This window comes from Falco naumanni, chromosome 4 (genome assembly GCF_017639655.2).
Source record: "Falco naumanni isolate bFalNau1 chromosome 4, bFalNau1.pat, whole genome shotgun sequence".
Lineage (NCBI taxonomy): Eukaryota > Metazoa > Chordata > Aves > Falconiformes > Falconidae > Falco > Falco naumanni.
Window position 1 is genome coordinate 22,435,584 of NC_054057.1, and position 18,279 is coordinate 22,453,862.

At 37.0% G+C, this 18,279-nt stretch overlaps 1 protein-coding gene across 5 annotated transcripts in view; it reads left to right on the forward strand.

Moving 5' to 3' along the window:
• Window positions 1-18,279, forward strand: part of SUGCT (succinyl-CoA:glutarate-CoA transferase) — a 337,763-nt gene that overhangs the window by 131,124 nt on the left and 188,360 nt on the right. For all 5 annotated transcript variants that reach the window (XR_005827518.1, XR_005827517.1, XM_040591739.1 and 2 more), the window contains exons 11-12: window positions 142-239; window positions 12,477-12,579. Coding sequence is in view for 3 of the 5 variants with exons in the window: in XM_040591739.1 (XP_040447673.1) it covers window positions 142-239; window positions 12,477-12,579 (201 nt within the window). In the remaining 2 variants the exon portion in view is untranslated. The remainder of the gene's footprint in view (window positions 1-141; window positions 240-12,476; window positions 12,580-18,279) is intronic.

Here is an 18,279-nt window from a genome sequence, read left to right on the forward strand (position 1 = left end):
TCTTAATTTCCTAATCCATATTAAAAGATTAATGAGAAGTGGGGATTTTTGGAAAGCTATCTTAAATCGGTAATGAATTTCCTTAACTATATAAATATCTCCTGCCAAGCACATTTCTTACTCACCTTTGTTTTTACTTAGATCCTGAATTTGACTGAAGTTAGTAAGAATTCCAGATACAAAACTAATACACTCAGAGTCCAGAACAGAAAAGAGCTTATTGACATATTGTCAGCCAGGTAAGTTAATTACAAGGGAAGAAATGACATTTAATCTGTTAATACAAATAGTCATGTACAAGAAACTCTCATCATGTAAAAATTGTACTTCATTCTTTTGAAATACTTTATTTTTTAAAAGAAATATTGAGAACTCTTATTGGTGTTAAGTACACTGCCTTGTGCACACAGACTTTAGTGTGGGTCAGCAAGAAGCCAAACCACAGATTTAAGTTTTCAGAAACCATTTTAATTTATTTTTAACCATTAACTTGAATTTTAGCGAAACAACCAGTGCTTTCTGCTTTCCTGGATGAGTGTAACTCTTGGAAATAAAATGCTTGGAGCACCATTTGCTTTACTGTGACTGGCATTTTAAAGTTTTCACTCAGAGTTGCTGTATCCAAGGGAGTTTCGCTTGATGCAACTCCCTCACTGCTGGTTCTGTATTGTGGTGCTCTGTGCCCCAAATTCCCCCTGGATCAATCCTTTGGAAATCAAAAGAATATGTGCTTAGTATTCTACTTGGGAATCGTCCTATTAAATACTTTAATTAAAAATTATTTAAGAGGAGGCTCAGGAACCCTTTATTTGAGAGATTAAACTAGCTTAGTTATCTTCCTCATTCTGTTTGAGAAGGCCTTATTTCTGTGGAATGCTCTTCTGTTTAATGGAGGCAATGATAAATTTTTATAACATAAGGAAAAACCTGATCAGTGTAAAGCTATCCAAAGGTGGCAACACTTCATACTTCAAGGGGTAAGCAGAAGAGACAGTGTGTCTACTGCTGTCAGTGATTGAAGAAACAGCACACTATTGTTTTGACACTTGAACTGTATGAGTCTTTGTCAACAAATGTGTAACAATTGTCATTCAAGCAATTTTTGGTATTTTTTTAGGAGCATTAAGTCAGATGCCTCCCATTTTCATTCCATCTGAGAAGAGTTTCAGTAGCACACCCCTCCTCATCTTCTCAGCCCCACACATTTATTGGATATTGAGAACCAGAATCACCCTGCATTAAAGACTGTACAGAAAGTGATTTTGCCTCTTTCTGTGCACTTGCACTTTTGCCTGTGTCTTACCTGTCCATTTTCAGATGTTCTGCCCCCAGTGAAATACTGAAGTACTAGGTAACTTTGAATTTTCAAACAATTATGGTACAACTGTTCGTGACTAGCTCTTGGAACTTGTCTTTCACTTGCCTTCCTATAACAAATTTATTGTGATAGCACAGATGAACCTATTCATCCTATAAGTTTTAAGCCTTTGAAAGGGAATAGTTACCTTTTGACCTATTCTTGAGCTCTTACATTCTTGACACTTAGCCTTAGTTTCAAAGTGGTTCATGTTGACTGATTGCTTGGAGTTAATTTCATTTAATGTGGCATTTATCTGATGTACTTTGGTACTTTATGAGAATGCTGTTTGGCATCCACAGATAAATTACTTACTAGCTTGTTGCTTGTGGTTAATTTTGAATGCAGGTATTTTGGTTCTTTTTATGAGCAATATCTGAATAAGAAGATAAAAGTTCAAGCAACAGTTGTTTGAATGAATTGCCAGATTTCTATTATTTTTTTTTAGATCTGTAGCTATTAGTTCATCAGATTACCTCATTGCTCTTTCAATTACTGCTTTAGGTCTTTTTGTCAGAGTTTATGTTCTGTTTTATTAGCATTGTTCAGGCTGAATTTCTGTGTAATTTATGTGCATGTATGCACATTATGTGACTGTATGCATACTTCTGGAGCAGACATTTCCAATAGTATTTTGTTATGTCATATTATTTTGAATTCATCTGGCATTCTGCTTTAAAACGCTGACAATAACAAACACCTTTGGCATTCTAATGGAGGTTGAATATGTTTCCGTATGCATTCCATGGTAACTTTGCTTTTGTTCACTAATGCACAGTTGTTTGTAAAATTATATGTGTTTCATTTTTTAAGTTACTTAGAGAATTAAATTAATAGCTTCTCAGTGCTGAAAAATCTCAACCCTTGAGAAATGAAGGGAAATGACAAAATAGTAATGGCAGAATTTCACTGAAAAATACCTTAATTAAATCACTGATTGCCTGGTAGCGTTGCAGCTTCCAGCACATGAAACCTAAGGTGCCTTACTTGGGAAGAAACACCTGCAGACCCTTCCATTCACTTGCTATATGTGCACTGCTATCCACCTCAAAATGAATTTGTAGAGAAATGAGCTGGAGCAGCTTAGAAGAGTTGTGATTTTCTTGACATATATTCTACTACAGTCCCTTATGTTGATATGAGCCCCTCCTTTGTGTGGTGGAAGTCAAAAAGACACATGAAAGTCCTTTAAGGATTAAGTCAGCCATTCATCCATGTCTCAGTTTGATGCTGTGCCAGGCAGGTTGCATACAACTTGAGGCAAAGCAGCTTTTTTGCAGTGATGTTGCAGTGGAAAAAGTCAGCAAACTTGTTTGCTGTGCCAGGCTGAGCAATAAAAAGCAAGTAAAAAATTGCACCTGTGTAGAGGAATCTAGTGATTCGTAAATGTTCCTTCTCTTTGGTATGGAAGTATGGATTATGCTTTGAAACATAAATGGAAATTATGGTCTTGTAGTGGAATCCTTTGAGAGTGTTGATGCTCATAAGGACAGTGAAAAGATTCACGGATATGGTCTGTGTCAGCATCTCAACAGTAATTGCGGTGACTAGAAGCACATGAGAGGAAACATATAGTTTTGTTTCCTTCCCTTTTCCCCAACCTCTTCACTGCCGTTTTCAGTTTATACATCCTTCCTTTTCCACCAAGTCATTGGTATTTTAAGCACTTGGTACTCTTTTCTTTTCTTTTCTTTTCTTTTTTTTTTTTTTTTCTTAAAGGTTTTATTTTAAGATACTTGGTACCCTGCAGTTGCTTGCATGTATCACTGCTCTTGCACGGTAGATACATGCACACTTTTTTCCCCAAGCTGTTGAAGCTGTTATAATCTTATTAAGCTGAGGTGCCACCAGAGCCTAGAGTAGGCTTCCATTGACCTATCTAACCTGTCCCCTTCCTCTTATCTCTTTTGAACTATTTCAAGGTGTGACTTACCTTTTCCTATTTTTCTTAATTTTCAAAATGAGCTAACTGCAATTCAGTCTAACTTCTGAGCACTTAGTAAGTGCATGAAGAAGGATTCTTAACCTCCTTCTCTTAATGAAAAGGATTTGCTAGGTTTTATTGAGGAATAGAAGATGTTCAGACCTACTCAAAGGGTCAGGAACTCCCTGAAGTCTTGAGCATTTAATTTGCTGCATGTGTGTAGCTGAAATTTTTAAAAATGTCTGATCTCTGAATATCAAAGAGACAGTTGATGCCTTTCATTTGCTAGGGTAAATGTTAAGAAATTGAGACATGCTCACCACAGTTTTATTCTAGATGTGTGCACAAAAGGAACATTGGTACAACTGGTCAATGTTAAGGAATGCTGTTTTTTTTTTTAAAAAAAAGGCTGTATCTTGGGAATTCTTGACTCAAATGACCTCTAATTTAGGTCAGTAATTCTACTCACCACCTGCAGTAACCATGCCAGATTTCAAGGCAGTTAGATAAGCATGGGGATTATATAGCACTTAGAAGAAATTGACCTTTAAACAGAAGACTTTTCAGAAAGGTGTGAAATGACCTATTCATCACAGTCGGATGTCCAGAGCTGAGTGAGAATGCAAGATGGAGATGTATATGGCTTGAGACATAAATATAGCTTGAAACAACAGCTCCGAGAGGTGCGAATTACTCCATTTCAGGAAGAATTTCCTCATCCTCTGTCTTCCCTGACAGAAATGAAGAATGAAGCACATCTATCCTTAGCTCCCAGCTTGCTGTCTCCTTACAACATCTCAACTCCCCCTGTAAGGGCACACATGAAAGTGGGGGCAGGGGGGAGATCCAGTATGGGAGGATAAATTCTTACATCCACAGAGATTGTCAGATCTCGATAAAAGCGACTGGGAAGTAGACCACTCCGGAGTGGTATGCTGCTTCCAGGAGACCCAGCTCTCACACTGGGGCAAGAGGAGGGAATTACAAAAACCCGTCCCATATGTCTTGAGAGGAGGAGTATTCGTCAGTTCTGTCTTTTGTGGGGGAATAAGTACAGTGCTGCAAGGACCACTAAGTCATAGGATATTCACAGGGAAGAAGAACATAGTCCTATGGAATATTTTGTACTTGCTTTGCTACTGGTGATGTTGTCCCTTTCCTACCTCTGGTCCTCTCCCTGCTGTGGTCTTTTTTTCCTGTCCCCATCATTTTCCTCCATTTCCTATGGCTCCCCCAGCTTCTTACTTCCTCTCTCTTCCCCCACTGCTGACATTTGCACATCTACTATATTTGCTTTACAAAAAAGGAAGTTTTGGTGCCTTCTGTATCTTCCCCTTTTATTGAGGTTACATTTCCCCCCAAAGACAACAAGGCCAAACTCTGACAAAAGCAAATTGCGTCTGAATGCCTGCCTGCCTTGGGTGCGTGCCAAGAGCCAAATTTAAAATGACCCTACCTGGGTGGAGGTCAGGTTCAATGGCTACTACCGAGGCCCCTGAGACTCCCAGCTCATGTGAGAACTGACAGACTACAGAGCACTCTGTTTTTTACGTTTCCAGTGGAAACCTCTCGTTTGTGAGTGAGATGTACATCTATGCAAGAGAACCAAGTTTTAATTGCTGCGTGTCCCCCCACCCTGCCTCCCTTCCACTTTTCTTTTTGCTTCTTCTGGAACAGAATTGTACCAGGCACAATGTGGATTATTTTGTATGTGTATATATACATACATATGTATATATATGCATACAGGCATCAAGACATACAATATATAGCATGCGTGTGAAATTTGAGATGCATCTGTGCAAAAGCTGGTGTGATGCTACTTTAAGAGAAGCTTTGAGGAAGGGTGCTTAATCTGTTGACCTCCTTCCTGAAATTACCCCACAAGTTGAATATTAATTCTACCCTGCACCTCAGTAATACAGGCACATTTTAAGACAGCGCAGCTCAACGCCTACGCCAAGGTGCTTTGGGAAATTAACCTGTAAACGCAACATAGCGTGTGGGTTCGTATGAGTGCAGGGGGAAAGGGAATAGCAGACGTGCCCTCAGCCTTTAAAGTGAAGCAGCTCAGCCAATGAAGAACACATAAATTCGTCATGATTAGTGCTCCTGCAATTATAACTGAGTTATTGTAGACTTAAAATCAGAAGTGCTGGGGCTGGAAACGGTTCAGAGTAGAACTACTATTCCTAGCACTAAAATTTTAAAGCCCTTATTCTTGACAATGTGCTACAGCTGCATGTTGCATATGTAAGTGTGAGTGGAAAAGGAATGAGCAGGAAGGAAGCACAGAGGAACCTGATCCTCAGTTAATGAGATCGTTTCTGAATTGTTTCCACCTCGTAACAGAAGAGGAGGGCACCTAAAGGGGAAAGCGTATTGTAAACATGTTTAATTTGCCTGATGAAGACCACTGTTAAATTCACACTTGTTGAGACATACCCGGTCTCTGTAAATCTCCTGCCCCATCCCCACCATTTCTTTTTCTAAACCAAGAGCCTTGCAGACTGAAGTCCCCGTTGATAACATTACGGGAATGAGCACCTGGTTGTTTACTGCTTCCACAACACAGGTGTCTGAAGGTTGAAAGATAATTGACTTCACTGTGGCACAGCTGGGAGTTTTACTTTCCCCGGTCACCCACCTCACCATCAGGGGACAGATGGTTGAGCTGTGTGGGCATCAGCTGCTGAACTGCCACAGTTTCCTTTAAAAGCTTCGTTTAAAGTTGTTGGTAGTTTTATGTTGACTTCCGTGTATGTAGCTGAGGTCCATCCAAAATATCTCAGACATCTGATTTTTGGACTGGGTAAGCTAATGTGTATTTTCTTTATTCTTTTCTCACCATTTAATAGCCTCTAAGTGTTTTCATCCGTTTGTGAAGTTTCAAGGTCCTTCCTGAAGAGGAATTTGCTATCTTTTTTGTGATGACATACATTACTGGCTACAAGGCTGCTGAAATCAAGGGAGATCTTTTCACTGATTTTTTTTTTTTTGAATGAGCTTTTTGACCTGACCCTTGTTAGCTCTTTACTTCCCTTTAGTAATTAAAAGAACAGCAAAAAAATCAACATAGCTTTCCATTATTCTCAATGTGCTTTTACTGATGTGTGTTTACCTAGCTGATTTTCAGTTAATTTGTGCTTCCTTCGTCCAAACTATAGAAGTTGAAGTCCTTCTGCTTATATGAGAAAAAGAAAGGCTTGAGGAAAGGAGCACATTTCTAATGTGCGTAGTCTAATCTTATCTGAATCCAAAAAGAACTAGTTCTGGAACATGCTGGATTTTACTACTCAGGAGCCATAAGAAACACATTTTACAATCTGGATATGTTTTCTGCTCTCTGTTATGCTATTTCTTAAAATTAATTTATGGTTTTAAAACAGCGTGCAAAATTTCTTAAAGGAACATGAATGTTCATTTTTCTCTAGCACAAGTTCTGCACGTAAAGGTGAACTATTTATTAATACATCTTTTAAACCGGTAAAAATATTTAAAGTGTACAGAAATATAAAACAAGTTCTGCTGTGGATTTGTGGTACCTACAAATATCTGGACTGTACTTTATGTAGCTATCACTTACAATCTACTAAATGTGACATCTTTTAAAGTAGTTGACGTATCCATCAGCCTAACATGTCAGTACAATCACGTTGACCCTGAAGATTTCAAGAGTCTGTTGTGGTTTGCTGAGTGATTAATCAATAACCAAGAGGAGACTAATTAGACACTAACACAGAGATGCTTACAGACTATTGAGTAAATACTATAGTATTCATTTTGAAAACTCTAATTGCATATTTACTGTACACTAAGGGATAATGATCCATTATTTGAATTTTCCAAATAAGTATATTTTATTACTTTTATTTTGTATAGTGTCTTCCATAGATGCTACTGTAAGAAACTGTACAAACTATTTTAATGAGTTAACTACCATTAAAGAGATGATTAGTGCTGGAGAGAGAAAATATTGTAGGTATTTGGAAGTAAATATAGTGTTGATAGAGAAAACCAGTGCAAAAACCATAACGCAAACTCATGTTATGCTAGAAAACACAAAAATGTTATTGTGGACTTTAGCAACAACACAGGAGGTTTTTGTGATTGACTGCATGTAAAAAGCTACTACTAGATGTTACTGTTCCATCTGCATTTGTTAGCTGTTCAAATTACTTCTGCAAATTTAATTGCCATAAGCCTCCTACAGAAAAAAAAGCAGTATTTTGCTTCAGTAGTTCTAAACTTTGTGTGGAATTGGATGGTTTTATCCATTAGGGAAACATGGATGCCCTTCCACAGAAGTTGTAGCAATGATTGAAGGTTTCCCAGGAGACATGGAAAATGGGATATATGCAAAGAATGCACACAAAGTAGGTTCATTCATGCTTTAGAAGTCTTTATTTCATTGAATAACAGAATATTTCATAATGAAAGGAACACAGTTTGCATCAATAATGAACAGGATGAGAAACTTTGTAAATTTTAATAGAACTTGAGTATGTTTCTAACTCATTAAAACCATTTCATCCAACTTGTGCAAGTCAAGCAGATACTCTATTTTTGCAATCAATGATCCATTCTCTCTTTTTTTCTTTCTAATTAGAATTTGCTAGAAAGCAGAAAGGGGGTTTAGGTCTTGAGTTTTAAGAAGCAAAACTACACTTGTGGTTTGTGTAAGGATATAAGGTGTAAGTCCTTTCTATTTGATGTTTGGACTGTTGGAGGTTATTTCTTACATTGTGCTGTAATGTTTTTTTATTAATTTACTGAGTGTGTAGTTTAAATGAAAGACACTGTATTTAATGTTGACTGCTAGATTTACGAATTGAAGAAAAATACATTTAGTTGGAGTTCTTCCCATGAAATAACGTTACAATTACCACAGCTTGTGCTACACTTTCTCTTCTTATAATATTGTTTAAGCATTAAATATCTTCAATGTTAAATGTTTCAGAATCTGATGCCTCATTTCAACATTGCAACCTCAGTAATTTCATTGGTGCTGTGTAATTTAGTGCAGAGGTGGCTTAGAGTACTGCTTAAAATGCAAATAAGGCATTGTGGAACTACTACCTCTCTTATTGAAGTAAGCTTTAGTACAGGCTTTGCAGTAAAGATCCTGGGAATGGGGTTGTTCTCCATTGGGGTGCATATACTTTTTTCAGAGGTACTTTTTGGAAAGAGCCTGCATCCAAGCTTCATGCCAAAGTCTAGTACAGTAAGAGCAAATTCTTTTGAACTTCTAAAATACTGGTAATAACTGTAAAAAGCTAAGCTAAGGTTTTAAATGATTCTACAAATAAATCAGACAATTTAAATGACATTTGTATGATTATATCTATAGCAGTTTGAATGGTTTAGATGGAAAAGGGACTCATCTGGAACCATATGAAGCTGTAGTGTGAATCACATGGTCGAGCTCTCCTACAGCCACTGAGTATCAATGAGGTTCCATGGACAGATAAAGATTCATTTGCAAGTGTCATGCTTCAGAACTCAGATCCTGTACAGCCTTTGGTGTTTTTTTGTACTAGCTTCAGTTTGGAAGATGAATTGTTGTTTAGCCTTGCATGTGTGTCCATCAGTGATTTTATGTATGTATAGAAAAATCACTTTTTTCCCCACTGAAGGACAGCAGATGACATTGCAATTTTTTTCAGTTAAGAAAAGGAAATTATATACTAAGTAGGATATTTATTAAAGACAATATCAAAGCATAGAAAAAAGTTTAAAAATAACTGTTAAGGGGAAAAGGATTGGCTAGGCCTTGTAAATTCCTGATGATAGAGCTTTCCATTTTCAAGAGAACAAAAGACTGAAATTCTCTCCTGGAAGATTTTGTTGAAGGCCTTGACTTGATATTTTTAGAGTGCTGAGCATGATATCAATTCATACCTACAAACCTAAACATCAACCCTTTACTATAAGGAAAGCTTATGGTATTTGTTTGTGTAAGTGCTATTAAAAATTATGTGTAGATGAAAGGAATGATGCATACAGGTCATGTAGCTGACACCAGAGAGGTAAACTTAGACAGTTTTTTATACATGCCTTATCTTTTATCAGATTTTGAAACAATATTTCTCCCTTAATGCTGTACAACAGATATTAGAATATATAAACCACAACTGAATGAATCAAATAGTTTCATGCTACTGCTCTCAAAATCTGAATAATAGATCTTTATTGTCAGTGCTGGTGATCTGTTTTGTTTTTAAACAGTTTGCTTAACAATATGCTCTCAACGGCTTCTTTTTACCACAAATAAAGGAAGCTAGTCTACATCAGATTTAGGTCAAGGGTTTACATTTCAAGAGAAAATACCACATGTCTCCTTTGAGAGTGATAGAATGTGGTATTTTACACCTTTGATTGAGTTTAAAGCTTTTGGGAATTCTCTCCAACCACCAATAAATAAATTAATAAGTAAAACTAAGGCAATTGTTAGGTCCATTCAGAATAAGTATTTTTTAAAACAGAACATCACTGGTTTTCTACAAAATTGTGGTAATATTTTCTGTCTGTGATGTATGAAGGAAAAATCTAAACAGAAGATAAAACTTCAGAAATTCATATACCCCACAGAAATTTTGCAAAACGTGCTCTCACTTCACTGTATTTTGAGTCACTGGTAATAATGTTACTGAAGAAGAAGGTATGCCTCAAATATTATTCATATTTACTATGACATCAGGAAGTAGCGTATTGATTATACAGATGTAGATAATTGCCACTCCTGTTGAAAAGACTACTTTTTCAGATGGTTCTTTAAATCCAAAAGTTACTTGCTTTTTTAAACTCGGGGGGGTGGGGGTGGCATATTTGTAAACTCTCTCTTAAAAAGAAGTACAAGGAACATAACAAGCAGGGCCTATTCATTACTAATAGATCAGGGGAGTGATGCAACAAATATTAAGAATTACAATAATTTCTAAGTGATGGTCTTAAGCACCATGGTTATAATGCTGAGTCTGAGAGTCCTCTTGTAGGTGTTCTGTCTTTCGTTAGAAACGAGACGGTAGTGGAGGCTGAGGTGTCAGAAAAAGTAGTAGCTGAAAAGAACCTTCTAATTTATAAAAAGGGAGTCAGTGGGCCATGAATTATGAAGCATTTCCGGAGAGAAGCGTCTCAGTTGCTAGCAGAGAACAGCACAGTTGTATATGAAAAACTGTTTCCCATCAGTTATTGGTGTTATTTATGTGGATCATGTTTACACCGTGCAGTAGTTTGAGCCCCAAGCCTTAGTAACAGAAAGCTATGAATAACTACGATATATGGATTATGAGAAGTGTTGCCCAACAGAGTGTACCAAAGGGAAATACAAATTATACGTTAGATTAATATCATGCTTTCCTAATGGCTGCAGTTGCTGAGAAAGGAAGGCTCTCTACCTCTCTATAGTTACCTTCCCCCCCGCCCCATTTTCCTGTAATGTACCTGGTTCTAGGTATGGTCAGCAATAGAGTACTAAATTAGATAGACCCTCAATGTGTCCAAGAGTGGCGTTATCTTTACGGCTGACTACATCTTTACCATGAAGTAACTGTAATATTCAATGGAGTGTATAACTGAACAGCACAATAATCTTGTATCAGTTTTCTTTAGAAGTGATCCTTCATTATGTTTCATTTCTTTGGAAGTGATGCTTCATTTTATAATACATTTTGTACTGTTAAAGCCTTTTATTTTGTTTTTTTCTGGTTTATTGTTCCTTTTATTCTACTAGTATTATTTGCTAACTTCACATGTCTTCAGCAGGAGTAAAGCTTCTATTTTTGAGGAAGAGTGGTGCTAAACTTGCATTTTCTTAACCATTTAGAGCACAAAATGCATTGGGTATCAGGATTTATTCACTCAAAGCTTGTTCCTTCCTGCACAGGGAGAAAGACATTAACTGTGAAGCTTGGATCCATTCGTATGCCATATAGCTAATATACCTGTAACTTGTCACCATCACTGTTTTTTTTTCTGAAGTTTAAAAGTAGCACAAAACACTTTGCAGCCAATCCCTGCATATCTACAAACAGAAGTTTGCAAAGTTTGACTTTGGACTGATCTAGGAACTTTTGTGCTTTTTCTTTATTAACTTTGTCAGAAAATGAAGGGTTGGGTTTTTTTCATTATAAAAAGCTAGAGCTGAAGCTGAATGTTACTGATGTTGTTCTGGATAGTGCTTAGGGAACTCCAAACTGGTGAGCTACAGAATACCAGTAACTGAGTGTCCCTTGTCAAGGTTTCTATTAATTTCATTTCCATCAGGTCTTGAAATCACATCTAATTCATTTTCAGTGTTATGCATATCATGGAGTAGATCTTTCCTTTCTAATAATCTGGTAGACCTCTGTGTGGTTTTCCTTCATGAAACTTAAGATACAATCTCCATATAATTTTACCTTTGATTCAGAATCCCAGACAGCTGCAGAAAATACCATCTCTTAGTGACCACTATTGCTTCAAGAGTGTTTTGTTCATGTACTGGGTAGGTGAGGAAACAAAAAGTATATAGCAATGGAGGGGAAGTAGAGTGGTGCTACCAGTTATGGGGTTGAACGCTTAGAAAGAAATAAACTGAGCTTTTTATATGTGATACGAAGAGATGGAGCTCTGTGTTCACTGGTGTAGGCACAGTGTATATACGCTGAACTGGATGTCCTTAGGATAGGTTATACAATCGTACAACAAATATATGCGATCAGTGTTGTTATCTGACCGGAAAATGTGGCTATTAATCCTGACGTATGTTTTGGATGTAATGGAGGAAAAAGTGTGGTGCTTGACATCAGCTTTTAGTGAGTGGTGCCGTGTGTGAGATGCGTACCCACATTAGATCTATCTTTTTGTTGTTAAATATGTATATAAAAGAAAACAAATGTGAAGGACATTGGTGTAATTAAAGACTGGAGGAAACCCATTGATTCTTATTTGAAACTGCTGATAAATTTAGCTTCGCTAATCATTGCTGGATTTCTTCATATGATCAGATGGAAATAGAAGTCAGTTCTTCCCCCTATGTCTTTGGGTTTTGCATGTCTAAAGAACACGTGCAGTACATTTTCATTATGTTAATCATCGCCCGGGAAGAAATCGGTGGGGAAGAGTATGAAAGCAGTGAGAGACAGAGATGTGCTACGTGTTCTTTTGAATCTGAAAGCCTGGAGTTGAAACCACATGCTCCTTACTTGCTTTTAGGTTTTCAGAAAAAGCAACGATGGAATGGTTGCAGCTCTTTGAAGGTAGTGGAGTTCCATATGGCCCGATCAACAACATGCAGCAAGTATTCTCGGATCCTCAGGTAGGTTCTCACCAAGCCTTTTCTATATGTTATTACATGTGTTTTACAAATGCTGAGTAACGATCACTTTTCCTGCCACTCAGACCTGATTTCAGCTACTTAAAAATGGGGTTTGAGAGTTATATGGTGGATTGAGTTTAAGCCAATGATACAGCATAATAAGAAATAAATACACGTCCTTAAACGAATTACATGCTTGGGAACACAGAGTCAACACAGTTTAAACCATAAGTATTCCATGTCCTATATGGAGTCTGTCTTTCCAAAGTGACTGGTAGAACAAGGAAAGAAACTGTACTGTATTATATAATTGCATTTTGTCAGATAAATGCACAGAAAATACCTTTCTTGCTGTCCACAAGCAATTGTTTTTCTGGATGGAGTATGGATAACAAGAATCTGTACTGTCTGAAAGAAAACGGGCAACTTTTTGACTGGAAATGGAAAAATGAAGCACAGAAGTAATGTGCAGAAAGATTTTAACCTTTTCTTGGTCTGGTGGTTTCCCTGGCTAAGAAAACTTCAGCTTTTTATTTATTTTAAATTTTAAGTCTTTCACTGAATTGTGTCTATACTTACTCAAAAATAAAGATACTGTTTTAACTATCTGTAGAGGTATACTGGCTGCATGTTCCCTAATCTCTGGCTGCCTTCTCACCCTCTGGCTTATGATGGGTTAAAGGGCCCAACACAAACTGCGTTGTGCTGTCTTGAATAGTGTAACAGAGTATTTTACGGCTATTCTGTTGTGTGATGAATCTCCTTTAAATTAATTTCTAATAATGAGAGTAACCACAAAAATGATTGACCATGGCAGGAAAAAAAAAAGAAGTCAATTTTGTATGTGTCCATGTCTACTGTCAATAAGTGTTTGTCAGGATTGTGGATACAGTTGTAGTTTTTGGGAAGGAACAATAGTCAAAACAATCTATCATAAAGGAATATGTTTATTATATATTTACTATACTTTTAGAGGTATAAGATAATATTTTTAGGCTACTGCAAGGAAAGAAGCTTTTGTTCTTGAGTAAATGTGCTCGTTCTTCTTAAAATGATGTAGTACCACGCTGTGAAGTATGCATGGGCCAAATTTTTCACTTCAAAACTTTCACAGGGATTAAGATCGGGCTTTGAAGAACATGCAGAAGAACATACATATATTTTACTCAAAATGTGCTTGACTTGGCTGTATTTGGGGCAACATTGGAGAAATATTCTTTGCTTTTTTGTTTGTTGTTGTTGCTGAGATTTTTAAGAGGTCAGGTCCACCTTAAGAGACAGCTTTTTAAAACACAGTATGTTGTGGGATGGCCATTACCTCCCAAACTGAAAAGGGGTTATCTTGGTTACCTTGCTGTTATTAGAATTCACTGGAATATGATTTATACATATATAAAAATAATTATAATTGATACCAGTTATCTATATCTATCTATCTGTCAGGTCATTATCTGACATAGCCTATCCATAAAAGCTCCCCCAATGCTTTGCAGTCAGATACTACCACATGGCAGGTTTTTCAAAGTATTTTCCCATAAAGGGGCGTACGGAGCTCCCTGCCCCCTCCTCCATGAAACTGCCTGAAAACATTGTCTTTTCTACACCCTTTCTCTGAAATAAGTGGCAGTCAGCCCCTGTCGTCTTATTACTGTTGGAAATGAAATGTCAGTATTTGTGGCAATCCTGTGTGTTACACATTTGTTTCATTTCTGGAGCTGCCTGCCGCCTTAAGCATTTTCTCACAGTTGTAGTTCTGTTCAAGGAGAGGGAGATAAAAAAACCCTAAACAACCCAACTACATTTTTCCCCCCTCTTCTTTCTTGAAACATGGAAAAGCTTTGACATTTAAGGCATTGCTCTTATGGCAAGAGATTTACTTTACATCACTTATATAAAATTAGACCCTCCACTCCACCCTTACATATCTGAGAAACCCTCCAGCAGAGCAGCAATTTGGAGTGTAGCATGTGCAGCCTCTTAATTATATTTTCCTAACTTCTACACAATTTTTTATTTTGATGGTGAGGACTTCAGAGCTTCACAGGTGGCTTCATTGCCCTAAGTCACTTATCCATAGCTTGGATTTAGATGCTCATGGACAATTCAAGCAAAGCTTTTCACTTTCACATTTCTTCTGAACTGTATTTTTTTCCCATTGTACCTTGCCCAGTCTTCCTCCATTTGTTCATCTTTCTGCTGCTGCATAGACAGCGTGTGTCTGGGATAAACACACATACTTCTGTATAGCTTTGTTCTTTTGTAAGCCCATCTGCAATTTTGGTTTCTGAAACCTCAAAAAGCATGACAGTGCCCCAAGACAATGTCTAAGACAAGGGAAGAAGTCTAGCAACACCTGAGAATCCATAATCTAGGTGAGCTCTGCACTGTGAGATCCAGGGAAAAAGCCAGCACCTGCCAATAAGAACATATGTAATCGCAGCAAGGTTTTTCTCATGTGTAAAGCTGAACTCAGTCATGAAGTACAATGACTTTCTAATCATTCTTCACAGTGCTGCCATTATAATACGGTGGGTTTGTTCAGGCTCAGTTTAAATCAGAAAATACATTTCTAGGAAACGTGTCACTCGGCTTGCATTTAATAACTTCACTTACTAATACTATATAATAAGTACCAACAGTGTGACGTAAAATTAGTTCATCATAACACAGTAATCTGCTTTTCATATTCATTTGCTCTCAACCATTGCAAGGATTCTGGAAGAACATAAACATGGTGATACTTCCATATAGACAATCCCTAATCTACCTCTAATAGAAATACGTAGGTTTTGCTAACCTATTCCGTTTTAGGCATTACCAGCAGCAGTGGATCTAAACACAATTCCACTGAACTTCATTTTATTGCCATCATCTTCCTATTTGCTCTGTGGATTTTGATATCCATAAGGCAACTGTCGTTCGTTGGAAGTGCAGTCTCACACCATGAGTGACCAAGATGTGCTGCATGGGCATCAGCAATCATCAAAGCATATGGCAGCTTGGCTGTCACCAACACTGCAAAGGGGGCAATGGGTGGGTACCCACCAAAGAGAGAGCTCCTTGGAGGGGGGTGGAATAATACAAGGGAGGAACGTAGGCAAGTCTGAGGAGACAGGAAAGGCAAGTGAAGAAGATGATGAATATGGTCTAATGGAACTTAATCAGCTACAGGTAGGTTGTGCTTTCAAATTTTATTTTAATGAAAAAGACCTCAGAACTCTGAAGGCCAAGAGTAGTTTGTATAACTACTTCTATAAACTGAGATAAACCAACACATTTTTGATCCCAGGACATTTTGTTAATGTCATTAACAGCTTCAATCATACTCCAAGTGAGCTGCCAAAAAACAGGAAATTTCTTAGTAAGTTAGGAGTGCCAGGTGATACTGTTTTTTCCATGAATGGAGTGAAACTTCCACTTTTCCCACTGATTATAACCTTTTATTCATTTGTGAAGTTAAAATGACTACCACAGGCATTTGTACTGCTAAGTCAATCAGTCTGTGGATAGATATATGTCTGTACTGTTGCATGCATGGATAAAATGGCTGAGAGAGAGAGGAGCACATTCGCTAGTTAAGGGAACAATTTTCCTAAAAACAAGAAGGAGGAAAGAATGTTTGTAAAAGTTCTTACAGACTCTTAATATACAGTATAGACTATTTTAACGAAGCTTTTTATAGTCCAACTTCTTCAAGCTATTTTTTTCAAAAGTGTTCTTTTAACTAGGCCAAAATAGTACAAACATTAAAGGAGCTCTTAAAACGATTTAAAAACTTACTAGTGACCTCAGTATGGTCCCATTTAACATACCCTGTGGAACATGTGTATGAAATACAATGTGGTTTGAGGTTTTCCAAACAAAACAAACTTTAAAGAGAATACCATTTTTAATAGAAACTATTCAAATTCTCCCAAAAGATAAAACAAAACAAAAACAGGTACGTGCTGTGCTGCAGCTAAGTATGAAAGAACAAAGATCTTTGCTGGTTAAGTGATGGAACTGAAGGGTTTTTGTTTTCTGTAAAACATTCCCCTCCCCTTTTTTGTGATGTAATTTATTTCACCGTTCTTATACAGTTATTACTTTGATGAAATAGCTGGCATATATAAGAAGCAACAAAACAATGCAGAGATATTATGGGCAGTTTAATAAATTATTAGCTGCTGATTTACCAGATTAAATCAATTTGTGTTGATGAATTTTACTATATGAGTGTTGTCAGCTTTAAAAAAAAAAAACAAAAACACAAAAAAACCCAACCAAAAAAACAACATGAAAAAGCCATGCAGTGGTACTCCCCTTCCCACCCCACCCCCCCAACAGTTACAGTCATACCACACAAGTTGAGTACATCAGGTGTAAGACATCACCCTGATGCATCACTTCTGAGAAATATGGGGAGGGAAATATCGGAGCTGAAATATCACAGCTGGCCCTGATTTCAGCTCCTGCCAAACACCTGCAGACTCTAAAAGGATACCAAAACAAAACTCCACCCTGTGGCAAGAGGCCATCCCTTAACAACCCTTCCCTGACTTTGCATCACTATAAAAATTAATTTAACATTTTTTACAGAAACCTTAGTTTTCCTGTCCCAGAAGGCCATTACAGTTCCTTTAGCCATTTGTCTGAATATGCCTTAGAACCGCCCCCCCCCCCCAAAAAAAAAAAAAAAAAAAAAAACACCCAAAACTCGGCAGTAAATTGAGTATTGAAATATCTGATAGCTGGAAATTATCTGATGTTTTAAGTTTATTATTTGTGGAAACTTACAAAGGTGGTAGTTTTTTATTAACCTCCAGATCGTCTCTTATTTTGGAAGTCATTTCATGTGAACACATCCTGGCAAAACTTTCCTAGCATCTGGTAAAAGCTTCTACAATCAAAGTTGCAAACACACAGAACAGCAGAAGTTATAAGTGTGTTGGTTTGTTGTTTTGGTTTAGGTTATTTTTTTTTTCTTCCTTTTAAAAAATCATGTTATGCATGGTTATTGTTGGTTTGGGTTTTTGGTCAGTTTGGGTTTTTTGATTTTTTTTTTTTTTTGTGTGTGTGTGTGCTTTTTTTTTTGTTTCGTTGTTGTGTGTTTGTTTTTTTTTAATATGACTATATTTTAATTGTTATTCTTTGAAATAGACTGTTGTGGCCCACTGAGGACTGTCCCAAGTCAAATGAAATTATATTCATGTCTGTAGTACTGCAGGCAGTTTTTTTACTTATATAGAGGTTTCTGCAACTGAAAAGCAGCTGATGAAGGCCTGAGGTAATACAACATGTCTGGAAGTAATTCCTAACAGACAAGAGAAAGAGAGGAATTAAATTTTGCATGTGTCTATTAAGTCAGTACTGAAACTGTTTGGAAATTTTCCGATGGCATTTTTTTATGTTTAAAAATGCCAATTTGTTGAAAGCGAAACATCCACATGAAGGAGTCTAAAACTAATTTCTATTTTGAAACAGAAATTCAGCTCTATTCCTGTCCATTTAGCAACATTGAGATGCACACTGCCTAGCTTTGTTTTGGTGTTTCAAGCAAACCTTTTACTTCAATATTGAAATTTTATGCAATGAAAAAAGCCCTAACACCACCAACCATACCCAACCCTTTAATTTTGTCAAAAGTAGCTCTTTTGTACTAAATTACAAATGTTTTCAAGCTTTTGGTCTGTGGGAAATTTAGGGAAGTAGATTCTGTTC